Source organism: Synchiropus splendidus, chromosome 3, assembly GCF_027744825.2.
Source record: "Synchiropus splendidus isolate RoL2022-P1 chromosome 3, RoL_Sspl_1.0, whole genome shotgun sequence".
In the NCBI taxonomy this organism is placed as follows: domain Eukaryota; kingdom Metazoa; phylum Chordata; class Actinopteri; order Syngnathiformes; family Callionymidae; genus Synchiropus; species Synchiropus splendidus.
In genome coordinates this window covers 11,697,359-11,719,372 of record NC_071336.1, presented here as the reverse complement: position 1 = coordinate 11,719,372, position 22,014 = coordinate 11,697,359, and the positions used below count along the sequence as shown (strand labels likewise).

The window sequence follows — 22,014 nt, the reverse complement described above, 5'->3', positions numbered from 1 at the left end:
ATGGCCAGTAAAGTTGTCGCCCCTCCTGCCCACCAGCCTGTAGATACCATCTCAATCCAAACACAACCCTCCATGGGGAGCAGAGCTGGCAAACAAACAATCATAGAGTCAAAGTGGAGAAAATCAGGATCAGATTAGTGATGTCAAGCTCTCATCTTCTCTGGTCCGCTCCTGGTTGGCTGTAAACAGATCCCGCCGCTGGTTTCCCATCTTGACAGGACGTTTCTTGTCTTTATCATTAAGGTCTGAGCTGAGGTGCTGAAAAACATCTCCTCACAAGGCAAGAATGAAGACCTTGATCCACGGGTGATTCTACTGAGGAGGTAAAGAAGTTGCGTTCGCCTCTACTGGTCTCCTCAACTTATCAAGCGTTCACTCCCTGTGACCCCCAACATGCACCACCCATCCCCCACTCCCTATGAGCCCGGGCGAGGGGAGGGGGTACAGCCTGCCCTGGATCGGGGGGGTGGAATGCCTGTCCTGAGTGGAGCTGTGGGATAGGGGGCTGATAAGACTGGTGGGTGGAGGGAAAGTGGGATGGACGGCACCCTGGACTTGGTCAGGCTCAGGGTGGAGGGAAGAAGGGGCCTCAGACAAGAGCGAAGTCTGACACACAAAGAGCTACTTCATCCTCTGCTCAGCCTGTCCATGTGGTCTGAAGATTCAAACCAGCCGGCACAAGAGGCCACCGAGACGCACGACAACTTTTCCAGCTTGAGAAGAATCCCGGAGCGAGCAGGGAACGGCAAGACTCCGGCTGAATTCCACAGCAGACACGACAGAGGCTTCAAACTGGAGGAGCAGCAGCCAGACGTCCAGCAGAGTGTGAGTATGGCTGTTTGGGCATTTGATGGCCAGACCTGACTAACAGCCTATAACATTCCTACATCGGTGGATGGCTGAGCTGCGAGAAGGTCCGGGTTCTGATGGGTACTAATCCGCATCATTTGAAGTCGCTCACTCTGTGTTCGATGGAGGAGCAATGTCTCGTCACCTCCGGCTAAATATCATCACTCAAGATCATAACAAATCATATTTGCTTCACTGAAATAACCTCTTAAGTAGTTTGGTTACAGACAGTATGATTCACGCGAGGGAACTGGACGAGCCTGCTGTCACGAGAGCAGCAAGATTTCAGACGAATGCAGGACAAGTGTACTAACGTTTGGATGGTAATGTCACTTGTGGCGAGTTACAGGAAAGAAAAACTCTGAATGGAGGATATGACCATAAAAGGAAGCCTCCCTTTTTGATGTTAAACCTGTTTCATTGAAAATAAGTGTTAAAAAATCACTTAAAAGATGGGGTGGAAGACTCTGACAGCAGGGGACACCCTGGACAGCTATCCAGGAGAATAGTAACCATCATAGTCTGTATATGTTGAAGATACAGTAGTCCGTCCTCAGTTGTCTTGCAGAAAATGATGGGAAGCGTAATATGGTGATATTCTGCATCAGACCTGGGCCTGTCTGTTTGTCCTTGTCTGCGTGGTGTTGCCATGTCTGTTTCTTCTGCAGAGCTACCTGCGCTGTCACCTAGATAGATGCTGCTTGTCTGCTGTCTGGTGCTGAGTAATCACAGCAGCGTCTGGCTCTGGACAAAAGGCTGAAGAACAATAGCAACTCAGTCTGCAGCATCCCCACATGGGAAGAGACGAAGGTCACGTGACACTTATTACAATGTCACTGATAAACATGACGATAGAGAGAAAGAGAAAGTTGGGACTAGTTGGCAATTCACTGATGTTGATTGTGTCTAGGGCAACGTGAAATATTGAAGCCTTCCAGAAACATTTACTTTAAATATGAAGTTGGGCAGCAGAAAATCAAAGTTCCAGTCTGTTCTCCATAACAATCTCACATCGACCCTTTTGATCCGATATTATCCTATTATTTTTCATTGTTTTCCTCTATTTATTAGTTTTGTTTTTCTCCCCCATGTTTTGCATTGATTTATTTGATTTTTTTTAACACAACTGACCCCAAAAGTCATTGATTTGCATAAAAATCTTAAGATTAAAAAACATTTATTATATTTCCTCTTCTACATTACAATAATATTTGTTTAAATGATAATTGAACTGACTTTGTCCTGAAGTTTATATATTTATTCTTGCATATATATATATATATATATATATATATCCTGGCCTCACTTGATCCCACATCCCAGGAGTGTAGTGTTTTCTGAAGCTTCAGATGAGCATACATACATCACAGTAGTGTTCCATCATCTTCACAGTGTTCGACGGCATGAAGTGATGAAAGAAAACTAAGAGACCATTGTCTGTGCTGAACGTCCGACAGTGAACACTGAGTCCGTGTGTCGAGTGTCGTGGCTGTCAGATCAGGATAACTTGTGTTCATTTCATGGACTTGTCAGGTTGCAGGTTTGAGTCTGATAGTCACAGCGCTGGACCATTTTGGGTCCAGGCAGGCAGCTGTTGTGGTTCACTGAAAGTCAGCGGGTCGACAGGAAGGTCGGCGTTTAATCAGAAGGGAAGTTGAGAGTTGATCAGATTCTGATGAAAAGAAGCGTTTGAAGGCTCCGTGATCAAAGAATGTTTGTGTTCCCATGAGGCTGTGTGGCGTGCGCACGTGTCAACTCTCGTGTCTGGGGTCTCCTCAGTTCAGCATGAGCCTGGGCGGCACCCTGGAGCGGGGGGCTCACCACCAGGCCCTGGACCTGTCTGAGGAGCTGCCCCTCCATCACAGCCAGAACCTCCATCACCAGAACCACCTCCCACACCACTCCCATTCGCTGGCCTCCCCTGCAGTGGTTGCCGGCAGAGAGACCCCCTCCCGAGTGGTGGTGCCACCTCCTTACTGCGCGGCGGACGGCGGCGGCGGCAGCGAGGCTGCCCCGGAGCTACGCGGGTCACTGGACTGCTGGGCCTGCTCTGTGCTGGTGACGGCTCAGAACCTGATAATCGCTGCCATCAACGCCTGCCTGGCGGCGCTGGTCTTCGGGACCATCCTGACCCCCGCCACTGCCATGGTGGTCTTTGGCTTCCTGTGTCACTCCACGGTGAGTTGAGTGTGATCTGGTGGCTCTCCGGAATTTCCTTCCCAGTTCTCTTTACTGACCACAGATTCTTTCGGTTCCTCAAACTCTCACAACCACATGACCCCAGATTAAGTGCGGATTAACCAAAACCTGAGGAGCCGCTGAGAAAGTCTTCTCTTGAAGTTGGACAAACAAGTCTGACACAGTGTTGAAGGACCAAATGAATTTATGTTTATATTGTTTGATATTCTTTAAAAGATCACACATGACTGAAGCACAAACCCTCCTCAGTATCCAAACTCTCTATCTATCTATTTATATAGATTATATATATATATATATATATATATATATATATATATATATATATATATATATACACAAGTCGTTATATACACTAAAGACTTTACTGAATCTTCACCATAATTACCAATGGTGTAAGAAAAAAGACAAACAAAAAATCAAACATAATATGATGGTTATTATATGAGAATACATATTTTAAAGGCCCGTGGGCTACTCCTTTGGTCTCTGTGGGCTGGGACCATATGGGTAAGCCCTGATCTCAGTGATAAAGAGATTGAGCTGCTGACATGAATAGCCACAAAAAGAGTGGAGCCAGAAGACAACCGCTCAGTTATATGTAGCAATATTTAAACCTACTTTTCACGGACTGTATTAATTTAAGTTGACTTGATATCTGGAGGTTTCCTCAGCTGTTATACTGTCAAGTCAGAGCTCCTCTCACTGAAAACAGTCGCACGACCCTGACTCAGAGAGTCAAAGTCTTGCGATGTGAGCTGCGTTTCAGGATGACCCACCGAAAACACATTCATGACCGTGAGTTCCGCGACTCCTCATGTCCTCCTCACAGGTGCGACCTCATGGGACAAGCCCTTACTGCTCCGACCTGCTCAACGACGGAGGCTGCGTGGCTCTGCTGGTGGTGGGCTTCCTCCTGGTGACGCCTCTCCTGGTCCTGGCGCTGGCGGCCTACTGCCGCCTGGCCAGGCATCTGCAGCTGGCTCTCTGCTTCATCCCCTACAGCCGAGCCGTCTACAAGAACCTGCCGGCCAGCCATCACCGGGGCCTCGGAGGAGGCTGCTGCTGCGGTCGAGACGAGGATGAGGGGAAGGGGAAAGTCTGGGTGTGAAGAGAAGACGGGAAGTCATGAGGAGGGCGCTACTTCCATCAGCACAGCCAATGTGTCTCTCCACAGCCACTTAACACAGAGCTCCTTTTTTCCTTTTTCTTTTTGAAAGGTCTGAGAATCAGATGCTGTCAGAAACACTCAGTGTCTCTGTGACTACAGTCGGAGCTTCCCAGCTCCTGCTCTTGTGGAGGATGAAACAACTATACTTTCATAAAACCTGATGTGCTACTATTACACTTGAGTTACTGTACAATTACCTGCGATGTTCTCTTTGTAATCAACCTTGTGTAAGGCTCTATTCCATTAAACACCTCTGTCACGCATGACATCACCAGTTGTGACGGAACTATGACTCCCATTTGTATAACGCCTGAGGTGGACTTCGTACTTTCAATAAAAGTGTGTGTTTTGCCGTCGTTCTCATGAATGTGCGAGTCCTCAAGGGGAGTAGTATGAGCTCTACCGCCGCCTAGTGACAGGACGTAGGTACTGTCGCACCCTTCAAGTCGATTTAAAATATGCAATCGCAGTTTTTTTTCACTATATATTTCATGACGTGGCATCCTTTTGTTTTATTATCAAACAAAAAATGTGCAAATATGTCGCACTGATTCACCACCACCAGTCGAGTTTTTAAATATCTCATGTCAGCTAGTTGCCACCCGCAATTTTGTGAGAGAAAAAAAACTGCATGCTTACTCCTCTTTCGGTCTACAAGTATTACACAGTGAGGAATGTGTGGTCCGTATTATAATCGAGATTACTCACGTACAGCAGTCAATAAATATACATAATAACGAGACTTAAAAATGAAGTCAAATGAATGCAACAACCACCAGAATGCATTAAATTAAGAAAATGTGAGCATTTTCCTTTTTTTATTTATCTCTTTAATACTTAAAGATTTTTTCTTAAGTAGCAAATGAAAACTTCAATGATTGTCAGACAATTTTGAAATTTTGAGTTGTCTTTATGGAATCAACTGAGGACGACAAAGGGTTTATCAATATATATATATATATATACACATACCCAAAAGTATGCCCAAAGGTTCTGTTTTCATTTTGAGAATACCATAATGTATCTTTTTATTTGAAGTGAAAGGTGACATATTAAACTCTGGCAACACAACACACAACTATTTTATTTGTAAAAAATGTATAACTTTTTTCGAGAGTGTGCAATTTGGCCTCTGAAAACATAGTAAATACACTTGTGTAGCCTATTAAAATAGATGGAAGTCAAGAACACAGAGTACTACTTAGCTACCGTATATAACCGCAGCACAACAACGTTGACATTCTAAAGTTGAAGGGTTCAAACACAAGTGGAAAGTTGGCCATGAAAAGGTTCCAGTGTTGTGGATCGGCTGTGATGTGAGGTCAGAGGTTGTTGTCGTCACATGTTGGCTCCGTGGTCATTGGTTCCTGTGCTCTGCAGGTGATTATCACCTGATAATCTCCTCTGGTGGACGGCGCCGCAGGACGTGACTGTCGCTCTTCTCTGAGGACGACCAGCAGGTGATTGTTCACCTCCAGATCTGCACCCGACCGCCTCTGCCTCTATTCCAGCAGCAGCATGTCCAAAACCGGGGAAAGGAACCTGTCCACCACATCTGCTGAGTCAGCAGCTTCCGAAGGGTACGTGTCCATCCTCTGTCACACTGTCTTCATGATTGTGGCTCCAGGCCTCATAGAACTTGTCAGATTTCATGAATAAACTGCGCATGGCCACAAAATAAATAAGAGGCGTTGGTGAACTGAAACCAAATCATCAGGACCGTCAATAGATTAAAACCTTTAATCTAAATTAATCGCACTAAAGCTGAGTTAACTCTCGATTACTGCCAGTGAATCACATGTTTTGTCGATGTTCTAAATGTAAAGATGTGCGGCCAACAATGCTTTCCTCATGCAAACATTTGTTGAGTACAGCAACACAACAGATACTGTCAAGAACATTCTTTAGAATAACCTGAAGAGGCTCAACAACATGCTATCAGCAGAACATTGTCAGCATTATTGGCCACGCTGGGGTTGATCACATCTTCCTTTAAGTTACATTTAGAGCAGATACAAAATGTGTGATTCACTTGCCATTAATTGTGAGTAAACTCTGTAGCGCGATTCATCGAGGTTAAAAAAATAAATCTGCAACATTCAACTTTCAACCTCCAGCAGACAATACACTGCGTTCCACTTCAACTCAGTGGCAGGATCGATGCCAAACTTGTTTGTGTTCCGGCTGCATCCCAGCTGGCGAGTGGGAGAGGAGCGCTGCCAGTTTGGCCCCAATCTCATTCTCATCTAAGAGTCAGAGGTTTAAGTCTAATTCTGTATTTCCTCTTCATGGAGACGTTGCCCAGGCCAGCAGACTTTTGACTTGAGTCCTCTGCGGTCGGATGCAAGATAGCATGTGCTGACATTACAGTACACGCCGTATCCTCACTCCACGGATCATTGGTGACAATCCTCATTGTTTTTCAGAAATGAGGGCTCGTCCAGCTCGGCTCAGCCTTCTCCCTCTGGCTCTGTGTCAGAAGCACCAAAGAAGTCCAAGAAGAAGTCCAAGAAGACGTCGGACAACCGCACCAAAATTTACTTGTCAGTCCTGAACAACGTTTTTGGAGCGGTGAGGCCTCACTTGACCTTCAGTGACCTCGCACTAGCAGTGTCCGTTTCATGTAAATCAAAGGCGGAATTGAGATGACATGATAAGGCAGAAGACTCAAGAGACAGCTTCTCTCATTCAAATCTTGCTTTTATTTATAAGTGTTTTCCTGTTTATTTTTACGTCTGATGGCGTTCCGTAGCTCCTTTGATGTGAAGGGGGAACATGTCAGGCAGTGGAAAGTGTGGACCTCAAAATCCATGTCAGAGCTTCGGTCCTAAACTGCTCCGCTGGTGTTAGTGAGGATTACTGTCACACTCAGTTACAGCTGAGGACTCAGAGTCAAACACCAACCCTGTCTGCCGGTTGAGTTTTCCATTGTGTCATGATTTCCCTAATGATCGGAGAATTTATATTCATTTTATCCGTCATATTCCACGTGTGGAAGCAGATCATCTATTGATTTTTTCTTACGGGTGACAAGTTTTGTTTTTTCATTTTTTTAATTTCTGTAATTATATGTATTCATGTTGTTGGTAAACGTTACAAAGAATAGCTTTTTCCTTAAATGTCGAAAATATATGAAGGAAAAGTATAAAGGAAAGCAAAGTGGTTATATTTATTTTAAATTGAACCGATTTATTTTCTGATTCTGCCACTCTCTGTTTTCCAGTACGAGCCCAGTGATGGTGGCTGTTCAATTGATTTAAAGGAAAATCTATGAAACAAACCGTTAACAGAAGAAAACCACGTTTGTTTTTTTTCACTTCTGTTTTGTATGTTTTGTATGTTGACAGGAGCGTGAATTGGCCCAAGCAGAGTTAGACGGTAAGTTAGTACAGTCTACAAACCTTCCAGCAAATACAGCATGTAAATGTAAAGCTCTGACACATGCTCGTCGATGGTTCAAATCCTGCTTGAGCATCTTTGGGTGAACATGTCTCTCCACTTTCCCCAGAATTGCAGGAGGCATTTAAAGAGTTTGACTACGACCAGGACGGATACCTGAACTACAAGGACGTGGCCGAATGCATGAGGACCATGGGCTACATGCCCACGGAGATGGAGCTGCTGGAGATCGTGCAACAGATCAAGATGAGAAGTGAGTTTTGCATTTTGTAAAATTGTACATCAAACCTGAGAGCAGATACTTTGTAGTCTTACCAGACCCACAGCCTTCGTACGTCTTCTCTTGTCTATGGGAGAGGCTTCATGAAACAGTGTCCTCATTTTCAGAGTCCACCAGATGGCACTATCTGCTCAGAAATCTTTGGATTTGAACAACCATTTTTAAACAAAGAGTGCCACCGATTGAGCTCTGAAAATGAAGACATTGTTTCATGAAGCTTGATAATCGCATCAGTGGGATTCAAAATGATCATGCAAGACGGCCATTTTGTCTCCTCCTGAACCGTGTCCCTAATGCTGGTTCCGTCCTCAGTGGGTGGGCTGATGGACTTTGAGGACTTCACCGAACTGATGGGACCGAGGATGATGGGAGAGACGGCCAACATGTTGGGACTGAAAGAACTGCAGTCTGCATTTTTACAGGTCAGTCCTCACATGCGTTTTTCTTTCAACGTCTTTTTGTCGTTGAGCTGAAATAATCTTTGTCGGTTCTCAAAAGTTTGACCTGGATGGAGACGGGATGATCAACCAGGATGAGATGAAGGAGGCAGTCAAGTCTCTGCTGGGAGAGAAGCTGAAGAAAGGAGAGCTGGAGGAGATCCTGAAGGAGCTGGACATCAACGCTGATGGGGGCATCGACTTTGAAGGTGACAGACAGACTGAGGTCATGAGGTCCGAAAGCCATAGACATGTCCTCTTTACCGCTCCGGGACAAACTTAAGGTCAGGACTTGAGGTCAGGAAACAGGAATCCGAAAGTGCCAATAGCACTCATGAATTAAATGAGAAAAATAGTGTTGCAATTCAAAATGCGCACATTTTGGTTAAAATAGATCAAACAAAAAATGTCTGTATAAAACTCACAGAAAACTTACCATAATATGACAAAAATGTAATTAATTGTTAAATTAAAAAAAAAGAGATTCAAGATTAAAAGAAAACGAGTGTAAATATTTTTTTTTTCATTGACACAAACTAACTCAATGTGTTTTGTGTTCCCATCAGAATTTGTGATGATGCTCTCTATCCGCTGACGCTCAACTCCACTGCACCACCGTGCCGCTGCAGTCCACTGACTATTGCCAGGAAGAAAATGTAAATGATACGAGAGCTGCATGTTGACTTTTCAGTCACTTGATGGCGTCTGTCTGCGTGTTGACTGTGAAAGAATGTATTTTGCTATTTTAATAAAGAAACTGTACTAAGGTTGTTGTGCTTCGGCCACCAAGATTTGGGTTTGGTTTGTTAAATAAACTTTATTCCAAAGCAGCAGAGGACAGAGGTCATCGCCTGGAGTCAAACAGAACTCAAACAAACACACTTGTGTCGGCCATACTCATCAGATTGCAAAAGCTAGCAGCTAAGCACTTTGTTTCTACCACTTTCTTTCCTCCGATAAAATAAATAAAATGTAAATTATAATTTTCACATTGAGTTTCAGGGTTGGAGCAGCCGGTCATTACCTAAACCTGAAGCTGATGGACAGTAGTTACCTGTTATTCAGTTAGTTTATCAACCGTGTCTGACTCATAACATTTCTTGACATTCTGAGTTTGGCTTCCATCTTACCTTCATTCATCATCACTGCCCCTGACAGCGGCCACTGCACGACCTGCTCAGACATCACTAACTCCTAACATGGAGGTCAGCGCTGCGCAGCCTCACCCACCCGACCCCACAACACAGCTGAACACTGTCTGTATTAGTGTTGAGCAAACTCACTCGGCACATCCACTGCACTCACTCCTAGTCGTGGAACCTGTGAGCCACATGGTCTACATCTCGTCGGAGAACTCGGCCATGAGGTCATGCACCCAGATGTCCTGCTCCTCCTGGGAGGTGTCCACCAGGTAGACTGTCAGCTTCCTGTCCCAGGCATGCGCTGCCTCCTGCACGGCCTCCACCTGGGCCACCAGGGGCTTCTTCTCCACATGGTTCCTGAAGACGATGGACGCCTCCTCGGACCACTGCTGCACCCTCACGCCTGCAGGCACCGAGTCAGGTCAGAAACGCAGACCTGTGTATTGAACTCTGTGCTTGGCCTCCACTCACCAGCCAGCTGTGCCGTGATCCCCTGGAAGGGCAGCTGCCTGAACTCGTTGATCAGAACCCGCAGTTGCGTGCAGCTCACCAGCTCGTGTTTACCGTAGTCCAGCTCGTACACCGACACCAGACCGTTGCTGAGAATCCCCTTCACCAGAACTCGGTACCAGCTGGGAGGAGACACACAAGCAAATGAGGGATAAGCTCAAGTTTTAGTTTTAATAGATCCATCAATGAATTAAACACTAACATGCGCTGACTTCTGTGCCTTTCAATTTATCTCTTGAAATAAAATTCTTTCACTCTATTTATATAAAATAAACATATCCAGTATATTAGAGACGGACAGATGAGGCTTCATGAAACAGTGTTTTCAGAGCCCACTAGATGGAACTGTGCTCTAAAATCTTTAATCTTTAATATTTTTTAAACCAAGAGCGCCACCTACTGAGCTCTGGATATATGAGGACACTGTTCCATGAAGCCTCATCTGTCCATCACTAATTTACAGTATTTTCTTCATAGTGCCTGAGACATTGACAACTACAAAGAAAAAAGAATCACATTGACAGTTGTTACCACATTATATACTTATTTTTGCAGAGCAGCAGTCACTTCTCTTCTCAAATAGTCTTTCAAAATGGCACACTTTATTCATATGAACTGAAAACTGAAAAATTCCACAGCAACATATTTTTGCATATGAAGATTGTGCAGACATTTTCCCTCATATTTTTATTGACTTCTACTGAAGACTGATAGAGTGAAAAAAATCTGTATTTCCCTATTCCTCTCCTTAATATGAATCTATATTGTTTCTGCATTATGTCCTTCCTTTAGTTTCATTTTCATGATTTCATTTCAAGCACGTTAGCCGATCACAGCCCTTTTGGGAGTTGACAGCTCCCACACATTTACTGCGTACAATCTTTATAAATATAATCGTTATCAATAATTTAATATCACCAATTGTCTTCTTTGTTATCTTCATTAAAAAATATATTGAATTAAAAGGAAAAGTGAAAAACAAAAGAGGCATCTTGAGCTTTTTAAAACCACTTTCCTTGTGTCCTAATGCTAACGCTGCATCACACCACCTCATGTTTGCACGTTCACATTGCTCTTCTTTGCAAAGGTAGCACTGTTGGGGTATGTTCCTCACTTCCTGCTTCACTCCTGTTCCTTTGTATAGTCATGCTTTTGTCCTCCCCTCTCGCAGGGTGTGGACTCTCAATCGCAGTGTTTATTGTTCCCTTTTTCCTTGTGCTACACTTAGACACCCAGCCTCCATTTTACCCTTTGGACTTGTGTGGTGAATGTTGTGTTTGTACTTTATGTGTGACTTTGTTTTTGAGAGGCGTCGCGTCAGCTCCTGTTTCACAGCCGGTTCCACATGTTTGAGCATTACATTTTAGAGTCAGGCTCTGGTCCCAGATATTTTCTACTTTATTCTTGACCATTTTTGAAAAATGAAACTCTACATTTACGACTGTCATTATTCTTTTAAATAATGAATTAAAGGATAACTTTCTCACGCAATTACTTTAACAACCCTCACAACAATCCCAGCAAGACTTGTGTTTTTTGCCCTGCTGTAAATTAAACCAAAGAAATGAGCATAGAAACTTGTGAGAAGAAAATAAAGTCATTGATGTGGTCAAAATCACAACTTGTACATGGTGAATTACCAGTCAGGTCTGCGCAAAATGCAAATTAAGATTAGAACAGGAAGCCCACAGGTCTCACTTGTTCTCGACTTTAGCAGCATATATCTGGTTCTTCTCCGCGCTGAGCAACGACTCTTCCGTCGTGTTGTAGTAGAGGATCATCTCTCCCATCAGCACCACCAGCTTGTACATGTCTCTCCAGGGCTGCAGCACAAAATGGCCGGGGTGACAGACAACTGACACGTACACGTCCATGTTACTGCCTGAGGGAGGAAAAAAGAGACGTTCACTGATCTGTTGGACCAAAAAGAAAAATGAAGAGACATGGAATGAAAGCCAGCTGTCCTTTTCCTCACCAGCAGGGGGCAGCTCCAGAAGCGGGGGCACAATGAGGGGAGCAGAGGCGTGAGGAGCTCTTGACCCGTCGATGCTTGTGACCCCTTCACCTCCCGCTTTGGGGCCAGACATGGCCTTTCTGAGAAGGGGCTTCACCGGAGCAGACCCTGGTGAAGGACTGCTGAGCGGAGAGGCCGGAGTCAAGGCTGAGGCCTTCACTGGGCTGCGGACACAAACGACTCTCTCCTCAATACCAAAACACATTTTAATGAAGAAGCTGCAACTAACTACACTAGTGAAGCTGCACGGCTACAGATAAGGAATAAACTCTCACCTCTGGTTCCTAAAATGAATCAAAATAACAGGACAACAAGTCAGCAAAACATCAAACGTTTTGTACCTCTTTGTTGACCACCCACCTGTGGCTGGTGAGGAAAACGTCCGGGCGCTGCTTGAACAGGTCGGACTGAGCCAGTTGGTGGTTAAGGCTCCGGGCCGGGTCGTGGAAGTTCTTGTCGGGGAACAAATGAACATAGATGCAGTTCTTGTTTTCGTCCACTCTGGACACCTGAGGGACGACATTTTTGACCCGGCATCAGCTGTGAAACTCAGAGACATACAGTAAATGTATAGACCTATTTCACTCTCTTTTGAAACAATATCATCAGTTTCTGATGGATCAAGAAGTATTAAAACAAAATTTCACTAAAGGAGAAGATGGAAAGGGAAAAAAAAAGAATATTGATCAGAACAACATTGAAAGAATGACCTTCAAGCTGCAGTCAGAGGTGTGGAGAACCTTCTCTCGGAGCCACTGGACAGACTCAGGCGTCCAGGATCCTACGCCGACCGTCACGTCCTCCAGACAACACTTGACCGCCTGGACACGTGAGGACACTTTCTTCAGTTGAATCTGGACGGGTCACAGTGTGTTTGCAGGTGGAAACTCAAACCTGCGGCGGGATGGCCATCAGGTCCCGCAGGAAAAGATGTGGGATCTCTCTGAGCTCGATCACCTCCACCGAGGCCTGAACACCCACGTCGATGAAGAGAAGGTCCAGCACTCGGCTGCCGTGCAGATTTGTGATCTGAGCGCACAAAGACATGAGTATGATCTGGATCCACAGCTTGGATTTGACATTGAAACAGGGCTAGTCTTCACCTCCACACGGGACCATTTTCCTTTCAGCCGAGCCAGACAGGTTTTCCCACAGAACGGCCTCGACACCAGGAGCTCTGATGTCACCTGGAATCAAGACAATACGTCAACATATTGCAAAATAGCAAAACAATCAGATTCTGAACCAGAAAACCAGTTCATAACATGCTCTGTACACAACATATCATAATAAATTAAAAAAGAAATTATATTATAAAGTGCAAAAAAGCTATACAAAGAGCTTAGAAACAATGTGCAGGAAAATGCAGTTCAAGAAGAATCCTTCACAGTAAATTTTTTCAGGGATGAATTGTACGTTTTTATTGCCACAGGAAGAAAGGACCTCCTCTGGCACTCAGTCTGTTGGTCCATGTGATTTTGTATTGGACCAGGAGCTCATGGAGGGAGTGGGTGATGTTGTCCAGGATGTTTCAGGAGCATTCTCCTCTCTCTCCATAACCGTCTCCAAGGAGTCCAGTTTCACCCCCACCACATCACCAGCTTTGCGGATGAGTCTGGTGAGTCTGTTAGTGTCTGCCACTGTTAATCTGCTGCCCCAGCAAACCACAGCGAACAGAATTGCAGTGGACACCACCGACTCATAAAACATCCTCAGCATTGTCCCGCAGACGTTGAAGGACCTGAGCCTCCTCGAGAAGTAGAGACAACTCCGTCTGTTTCGAACCTAGTCCACTTCATCAAGATGTGCTTTAGACTTTCACATAGTAATGAAGAAATACTTGCAGCAGTGGCACATCATGCTCAGACTGTTATGAGTATTCGGACATCGAAGAGAATATGTCCAGTAATATGTGGTTTGTATCGGGGAAAAAAATAGTCAGAGATTAAAGTCAGAATTCTTACTTTAATCTCAGAATTCTCACTTTAAAGTCAGAATTCTGAGATAAAAGTGAGAAATCCTCTTCCCTACTGATTTATTTTTCATTAATACATTATTCCAAATCATGAAATGAAATTGGATTTTTGTTGTGACACAACGCTTCATCTCAAAATCTAGTATCTGAGGCTCCTGATGTAAATTAGCTGTGGATCCACCAACATCCTAAGTAGGCCGCTAATGACTTTAATCCAGATTATCAAACTAATCTCAATCTGTTCCATTGGAGGAAGGCAGCCGGAGATCAATGAGAGTGGTGAGTGATGCGCCACAGAGACGGACGTCTGGTCAGTTGTGTTGTGTGAAGCTGTCACCAAAAAAACTAACCACACTTACCTGTGACAGGAAGTAGGTTTCTATCTTTTCCAGAATCTGGTTCAGTTTGGAGAGTCCTCTAGAGGGCAGCACACAGCAGACGGTTCCGTCAGAAGACACGCTGCTGACCATCACGTTGGTGTAGACGCTGTTGCCCTGAGGAGAGCCATTCATGAGATTTGACTACGCCCAAGAACTGTGCCACACACACACCTGTATTGGACTGGCCAGAGCCTTGTCATGCAGTGCCTTCATACAGGCAGCATTGATGTTGACATCATCATCCTGAGACGTGTCATACAGCACAGCGAGGGGCGTGTGTCCCCTCTGTAAGATCTCAGCCAGAAGGATCCGCCCACTCGCCATTGTTTCAAACTTCTTCAGGACGTCAGCATCCTGACAGAACGGCTCCAAGCCTGCAGCAGTGGTGAGCCCGTGAGAAGGAGTTCCCGATGCAGACGTGAGCAGTAAGGCGGGGCCCATACTCACCTGCCAGGGAGCACTTGGTCGCCTGGAATGGCAACTTGAGGAAGTCTTCGTGCAGTTGGAAGACTTTATTACAGTGGACAGTCTCTGAGAACCCATGATCAAGGTAGTAGACCTGCCGGGGCAGAGCCAGGGTCCAGATGTTGTCAATGTCCCTGTTGAGTCCGGTGTCCTTCATTCTCCTGTCTCCTCACCTGCAGCTTGTCCGGCATGACCTCACACACGCGTGCCCTCAGGACCTCCTCCTCCTCCTCCTCCACTCGGACAGCCACCAGCTGACCCACTGTCGGTGACGACACTGGAGTCTTCTGCTCCTTCTGGTCCAGGCTGTAGAACTTCCTCATGTTGTCCTCCATGGACTCCTGAGCCAGAGAGTAGCATTCACCGATGTACCTGTGAAGAACCAAAAGGAGCCATTGAGGCATTCGGAAACGACCTGAGACATGTAACTAGACTGTGAATGCACCTGAGGACCACTGCGTTCGTGTTGGTGGCCTCCACCACCAGCACAGACGGGTACTCTTCCTTGGGAATCTGCAGAGCCGGAACCTGCTGCATCTCCTCCACCTTCTGCTTGACCTCCTCACCTGTCGTGGAGTCCCTTCTGACATCCTCTTTGCCTCCTCCTTCACTGCTCCTCCTGTACAGAATGGCTCTCTTGGGGTTGTCAGGCATGGGGTAGTCAATGGTGCAAAAGTCAGAGAGCAGCTCCAGGTTATCCAGGACGTGAGCGGGCAGTTTAGTCTGACAATAAGAGGAACGATATCCAGTGACAAAATGAAAATACTTTTACATTGACTGTTTGGCTTACTTTGTAGGTGTCCTGGAAGAGTTTTGGTAGAGCATGAGCCCAAAGGCCATTGGAGTACTTCACTAGCAGCTCTTCCAGTTTCTGCTGCAGGTCTGGGGTCAGAGAGCTGGCGGGTGGAGGAGACTTGGATGGGTGGGAGGCAGGACGGGTCACTTTGCTGGAGGGAGCACCCTGCTGGGTTTTGGTTGGGTTTGAAGTTTTAGCAGGCGCAGTATTAGAGGTGAGGTTATCAGAAGGGGGTGTGGTCTGACTGCCAGCCGGGTACAGAAGGAGCTCTGATTGGTTACTGCTGCAGGTCTTCTCCACCTGCACAAAGAAACACAACACGTATTCACTACGCCTCACGGAACTACGATAAATTCAATGTTTTAAAGAAGATGGAGAAAACAATGACTTTTATAAATGTCAACTGAGAGAATACTGTGTCATCAACACGTACAGTACATATGTGCGTCCAAGTCTCCAGGTCCTTCAGCGCCTCAGGTGGGAGGTCCTGTTGGTACAGCTCCTTGTAGATCTGGGGCAGTTTGGACACCCAGAACCCGGTGCTGTACTTGGACAGAATCTCCTGGATGCAGGTCTGGACCTGCTGGGGGTCATAGGGTTTTGCGCTTCCCGGACCGACACCCTCATTCTTGATCAGAGGAGCTTGCATGTGAGAGGAGATAAGAATGAAGTGTGAAGTCGCAGTTTGAAAGTGTCTGTCGATGGCTCCTCACGGGTAAACACATCACCAGCAAAGCCTTGAAAAAGAGCTAATAACCCTGACAGCTAAAGTACTCACAGCTGGTGTGATGGAGGTTTCTGGAGAGGTGGGCGTGGACTTCCTTCTGAAAGCGCGCTGGTAGTGTCATCCTCTTGTCTGGCCTGACCAACAAACAAAAGCAAAGTGATAACATTTCAGAGTGGCAACAAACAGAGACGATCACAGACATGATGCCATTTGCTTAGATCAGTGGTTTTTAACATAGGTTCGATCGAACCCCAGGGGTTCGGCGCAGAGGTCAAGACGATGAGTCTTGACCTCTGTGTCAATTCAGGATGACACATTACATTGCTTGGCCAATAAGCACTGGAACGGAATTTACACGGAATATAGCTCGCTCAGTAGTCAACGTGAGACTGTTGTGGTCGGCTGCTGGATATAAGGAAACAAAGAAAAGGAATAGACTTTGCTGTGAAAATGACATGAGAGTGGCACTTGCCAAGGTGAAGCCATGCATATCTGGACCGGTCTCTCAAAGCAGAAGTCACACTGTGTTGGTTTTGTCCCTTGAACAAGGAGATGTTCATGCGTGGTTCATTTTGTGCACCAGTAAAATAAACATATACCTATATCTTGAATTTGAAAGAAAATCGGCTTAGTTTGAGAGACGACTGACAGAAACTACTTTGAGCTGAAGAGTGTGTGGCAGCACAGTTGTGTGTGAGTGAGGAGCATGGGCATCAGGGAGGATCTCAGTGTAGAGCCACTGTTCCTCCACACAGTCAAGTGAGGAGGTCTCAGAGTTGAGATGTGTTTGAGACATCTTGCCTGTTGGGAAGTGGGGTATGCAGCAGACGACCACGCAGCAAGCCAGGAGACAGTCGGAGGAGGCTTTTATGGATGTACCTTCAAAAGGAACGTCACTGGCAGTAAAGCAACGTGCATAGCTTCCTTATTAGGGAAGTGGATGGTATCTCTGACCTTTGTTTGCAAGCAAGAAACTGAGTTTAAGGCATCCTACCTCAGTTCCTTGGATTAAGATAGAAATAAATGGAAAACTCGCCAAAATAATTCCAATTCAGCCAACATTAAACGAATGTAATGTAGGATTTGACTAATCGTTACAAAGAAAAAAATATTTTATTGTTGTATTCATTTTAGAGATAGTACATTTGGAATAACGATCAGTCAACTCACGACGCAACAGTTGAAGAACCAACATTCACTGTCGTTTCTCAGACATTGCCGGCAGAGTCACTCCAACACCAACCACATTCCTCTCTCAGTACCGCAGTGGAGTAACCGCAGGATTAAAACCATAGATTTCCTCGGTTTGTTCGTCACTTCCTCGTTAGTATAGTGGACAGTATCTCCGCCTGTCACGCGGAAGACCGGGGTTCGATTCCCCGACGGGGAGAAACTTTTTTTTCTTCTTTCGCCCGGTGAAATTTGCATTTACTTAGATTTACTTTTTAATGCATGAGGGTTGGACACTGATGAAGACAGGATTACACAGCATTAGGAACAGTCACCGTCACCTTCTTTTTCCCAAGTGTTGCATTACAGCTCCTCCTCTAGACTTGTGGACCATAAACAAGGCTTTACTGTCACATGGTGAGTTATTATTTTGATAACAGCTACTGACTTCGGCACTTAAACAAAATCTTCCAGACGGAGCCCAAACTCAGGCTGACAAAAATAAATAATTAAGAAGCAAAAATGAATAAAAAGCATAGCAAAGCCGCATGGCAGCTACTGAACCATGTCATCAAACCACATCATCCCATAAACTGGCTTCGTAAAAGAAAAGCTTTTATCATAAATGTGTGAATCTCTGTTCCTCTGCCAAGAGACTCAGACACTGGACTCAGTAAAAACTTTGAATAAAAGAAACACAGATGTTTGTGTGCTTCAAAAACTACATAAAATAAGAAACAGATAGCACTGCTGATGACTTGATACATTTGTGGAAACATTCAAATGCCCTGTAACGTTGGAATGGTTCAAATACGTTTCTGTAATAAAAAGATCTGAATGTGGTGGCAGGGCGCACACACATTTTTCACACACACACACACACACAAATGTAGAGAGAAATGCTGAGTCATGCTCCCAGGGTTTAGATGAGTTAATCTACTGGAGAATAGACAGCATTATCTCTCTTCCTCAACCCGTGACCAGTATTTGTGTCCTGTTCAACTGGACACACGCTGTGCTGTGTGGACTCAGGCGCATCGCTGATATCTAGCTTTCTAAAGTCCTACTTTTTGATCTGCTGACTACCAACTTCACTGACAAACCTTTCTCTTCAGTCCACATTTCTAAGTTTGCCATGTTTTACTTCTCTTAAAGGTCTGACTGAAGCGCACCTGTGACCATCTTTGAAAGTGTCTTTGGTGTTCAAGACTCTTGGCACCCCTGTAACTTCACCTATTTATTCACGTTTCATGTATTTGTGTTTAGTGCAAAGACGACTGTCATCACAATTGAGGTGCAAATATTGAATTTCTCACCTGTCTGCAGGAGTCACTGACTTCCTGCCGGTGTTCGGAGCCTTGTTGGACTGAGTCCCAGTCTGTCCATCTCTTGCGTCTCTGGATGGTCTGAAATCTCCTGCACCTCGACCCCCACAACCCCCGCCTCGTCCTCCTCCACGCCCGCGATGACTTGGCTGTCTCAGAGATGTCTGCGGCTTAGCTGCCAAAAGAAAAGTCCCACTTGAAGACCACTTTCCAACAGGCCGGAGCTAATAACCAGTGATGAAACGCAAGCATAGATGATGTGGGAAAGCTGCTGCCCCCACAACTCTGGGAACTGTGTCGGCATGACTTGGATGTGAGCAGTCATGACTCAGACTTGACCCACAACAAGGAAGGATGACTCAGATGTGGGCATTGATCAGAGCACTACGCACAAACTGCCAGGTTTGCACTCGTTTAGAGGATCATCTTAAATGATCTGATGAGTACTGACCTCCCCTGATGCAACTCTTACCAACACTGAGACAAGGTGTGATTTTCTAGCCACAATTTTCAGTCCAAGAATCTCGAAACACATCAACAGTTTTGACCAGCATGCAGCAGAAATAGAATTAGCCCGGCATCAACACACAGACACAAAGAAAAGATGTAAAATGTTCTGAATCTACAGGGCACTAACATGCGTAATCCCACAGCAGAGAGAGGAACGCAGAGGCATTGAAACAGTCTGAGTGAAAATCTGCAGCGTCACCTCACCAGCTCACGCACACTCTCGTGTTTGTCTCGGCATGAATGTAAATAACCCTCAGCAGTCTTCAGAAGAAAAGGCTCATACAGAAGCCGAGCGATCAGCAGATGGATCAAACATCTCCGCCGGCTCTCTGCTAACAGCTTCTCTCCCTGCTGCCACCTCCCACCTCCTCCTCTCCAAACATCCTGCTGCGTCACAGAATCCCACCTACGAGTCTGAAACATTTGCATCCCTTTTCCAGAATCGCTACCTGAGATCGCTCAGGGGGACACCTGCCCTGCTCATGGAAATAATCCAAAAGCTATTTTACACTGTAGTGTCGATCCACAACAACACAGTCTGACCGCAGAATGCAACACCTCAGTCCGACTCTTACCATTGAGCACAAGTGGGGCTGATGGTTTGACCCTCATTTGTGTGTTGACCAGGTGAGGTCGCCCCATTTTCTTGGAGTTGCGCTGGCGAGCGACCACCTTGGCAAGATTAGGGTTCTCATGAGAGGGGAAGTAAGTCACCTGCAGAGAGGACAGGGTTTGAGTTCTGTCTACAGCACGCAGATGAAGGCTGGCGTTTTATACTCCTAAACACAATGGCGCCATCACACTTCAACACATGATCTGTACCTCTCCAGACCTCTTGTGCTCTAGGTGGACTACGGAGGGTAGGTTGGCCAGCAGACCCTCTAGATGATTGTATCCCATTTGTTTATGTGGAATCTGCTCCCCGGTAAGCTCCTTGTACTCCAGCTGTAGCTGAGACAAAGACACCCCAGCCTTGTTGGCCAGCAGGATGGCCCTCAGCATCTTCTTCACCAACTCACACTCAGACATCTGGGGACAAAAGGCACAAACACGACGGTTGCATGAATCCAAGGTGTGGTGTGAGAATTTTCAGCGCAGCTTTGATCAAAACAAAAACACTGAGTGTATCAAAAGGTTAAATTAAATTAAACATTACACAGACAAACCAACACTGTAGAAAGACACACACAGAAATACAATAAAAGAAAGGCCAAATGTGAATGTGCCATAAATACATCAGAAGTATCAACTACTATCGAGTACCTAGTTACAAAAGCAAACGTTAACGCTGCGCCTGTCCAGGAAAATGCTTGACAATTCTGCTGCTGTGGCAGCACACGTCAACATGTAGTCCAGCCATGTTTACACAGCAGTCCTGGAGTCACAAGTGACCTGCAAGGGGCTCAGACAGACCAGTGGAGAACTGTGAGAAGACATCATGCCAAAGGTTGATAGGGAAGTAGGTTAATACATGAATTATCCCCTCAGATCTACTTGTTGAGTTAACTCCACTGAGGCCATAATAACAATGGAGTGCAGTCAGACACACTTCAAATATCTCCTCACTAGTGTTCAACTACTTTTGCTACTTTTACTTGGACAGAAAGGAAAGTAAAACTATATGACGTCACACTTGGACTCCACACCCTTCATCCCAAGTGAACTTCTTTGTCAAAGCTTTTTCTGTGTTTCATGGAAACAACAATACAAACTAAAAACGAAAACGAGTTGGAAAATGTCGCCATGTCGACGTAAACAAACGTCGCGTGCTGTAAGTGGTGACATCGAGTTAAGTCCTCCTGACAGCTCCGGGACACGCCGACAACAAGTACCAAGCCCCATAACACTGCCGGAAAATGAGACGGCTCCCTTCAAAATAAAGCGATCGGTGCTCAAACAGACTCCGAAAATATTTTATGCATAATTCACAATTGATTAATTACTACTACGACTAATAATAATAGTAGTAAAATACCTGTCATCTTCACATTACTTACGTCTTAAGTGAAGATCACTAACCATCAGTCTTATCTGGTGGGGGTTGTGAGATAGTACCTCTTAATGGACATGTGCATTAAAGTACCTAGCCATTTCAAGAAAAAATATTCATACCAAGAATGCGTATCTTAATAGAACTCTTCATTACTGTGTCTTTTTCAAAATAAGTGTAATTTATCAACATCATATTTCTCAATAATTGGTAGATATTTTTTGAACGGCCATTTATTTTGAAACCTTCATCCGGAAATCGCAGCGCTTACGCATGGCAATTTATGCGTCGCCTCATCTCAGAAGATTAAATAGTCGATAAAAAAAAACTTTAAGTAACTCCCGCTCATGTATTTTAACAAAAGCAAAAAATAGACAGACTATACCTTGTCCGGCACTGGCTGTTAGGTGAAGTTAGACAAGTGAGTTGGGTGGAGTCCTCACGGTGCAGAGCGGCCGGAGCTCCGTGCCCGGTGTGTCAGAGTCGGCGGACCGGTCGCCCTCTCCTCCGCCTGCCGATTGGTCCATCAAGCACGACGCTCATGCCGCGTAAGAAAAGTAGTTCCCTGCGCTGTAGTCGTCATGCGTCATGCATGTGATGGAATGTCACGCATGGGGGTGTCTGATGGCGACTGACAGTATATATATATATATATATATATATATATATATATAT

The 22,014-nt window shown here is 45.3% G+C and overlaps 3 protein-coding genes and 1 non-coding gene across 5 annotated transcripts; 3 read left to right on the top strand and 1 right to left on the bottom strand.

Moving 5' to 3' along the window:
- Positions 1-266: 266 nt before the first annotated feature.
- tmem88b (transmembrane protein 88 b) lies at positions 267-4,464 on the top strand. Its single transcript, XM_053860614.1, has 4 exons — positions 267-323; positions 642-825; positions 2,629-3,027; positions 3,881-4,464. Exons 2-4 carry the CDS (start codon positions 649-651, stop codon positions 4,157-4,159), a joined length of 855 nt encoding a protein of 284 aa, XP_053716589.1. The 5' UTR covers positions 267-323; positions 642-648; the 3' UTR covers positions 4,160-4,464.
- A 1,166-nt stretch (positions 4,465-5,630) lies between these two features.
- LOC128756191 (calcium-binding protein 2-like) lies at positions 5,631-9,101 on the top strand. The gene is made up of 7 exons (XM_053860504.1): positions 5,631-5,799; positions 6,646-6,790; positions 7,567-7,597; positions 7,728-7,871; positions 8,211-8,320; positions 8,397-8,544; positions 8,902-9,101. Exons 1-7 carry the CDS (start codon positions 5,738-5,740, stop codon positions 8,928-8,930), a joined length of 669 nt encoding a protein of 222 aa, XP_053716479.1. The 5' UTR covers positions 5,631-5,737; the 3' UTR covers positions 8,931-9,101.
- tdrd7b (tudor domain containing 7 b) lies at positions 8,779-21,871 on the bottom strand. Of its 2 annotated transcripts, XM_053860502.1 has the most exons (20): positions 21,725-21,871; positions 20,172-20,378; positions 19,925-20,063; positions 18,831-19,014; positions 16,396-16,478; positions 16,051-16,259; positions 15,612-15,917; positions 15,267-15,544; positions 14,995-15,193; positions 14,804-14,915; positions 14,528-14,730; positions 14,336-14,470; positions 13,105-13,188; positions 12,896-13,030; positions 12,712-12,822; positions 12,362-12,510; positions 11,963-12,165; positions 11,686-11,869; positions 9,949-10,109; positions 8,779-9,880 (listed from the first exon to the last, which is right to left on the bottom strand). In XM_053860502.1, exons 2-20 carry the CDS (start codon positions 20,376-20,378, stop codon positions 9,672-9,674), a joined length of 3,291 nt encoding a protein of 1,096 aa, XP_053716477.1. In that variant the 5' UTR covers positions 21,725-21,871; the 3' UTR covers positions 8,779-9,671. The 2 variants fall into 2 exon arrangements, with proteins under 2 accessions (XP_053716477.1, XP_053716478.1); XM_053860503.1 differs by lacking the exons at positions 19,925-20,063; positions 20,172-20,378; positions 21,725-21,871 and adding an exon at positions 19,554-19,714 and having other exon boundaries at positions 8,860-9,880.
- On the top strand, positions 17,663-17,734 carry trnad-guc (transfer RNA aspartic acid (anticodon GUC)). The gene has a single exon. It is a non-coding gene; the product is annotated as a tRNA-Asp (tRNA).
- Positions 21,872-22,014: the final 143 nt, after the last annotated feature.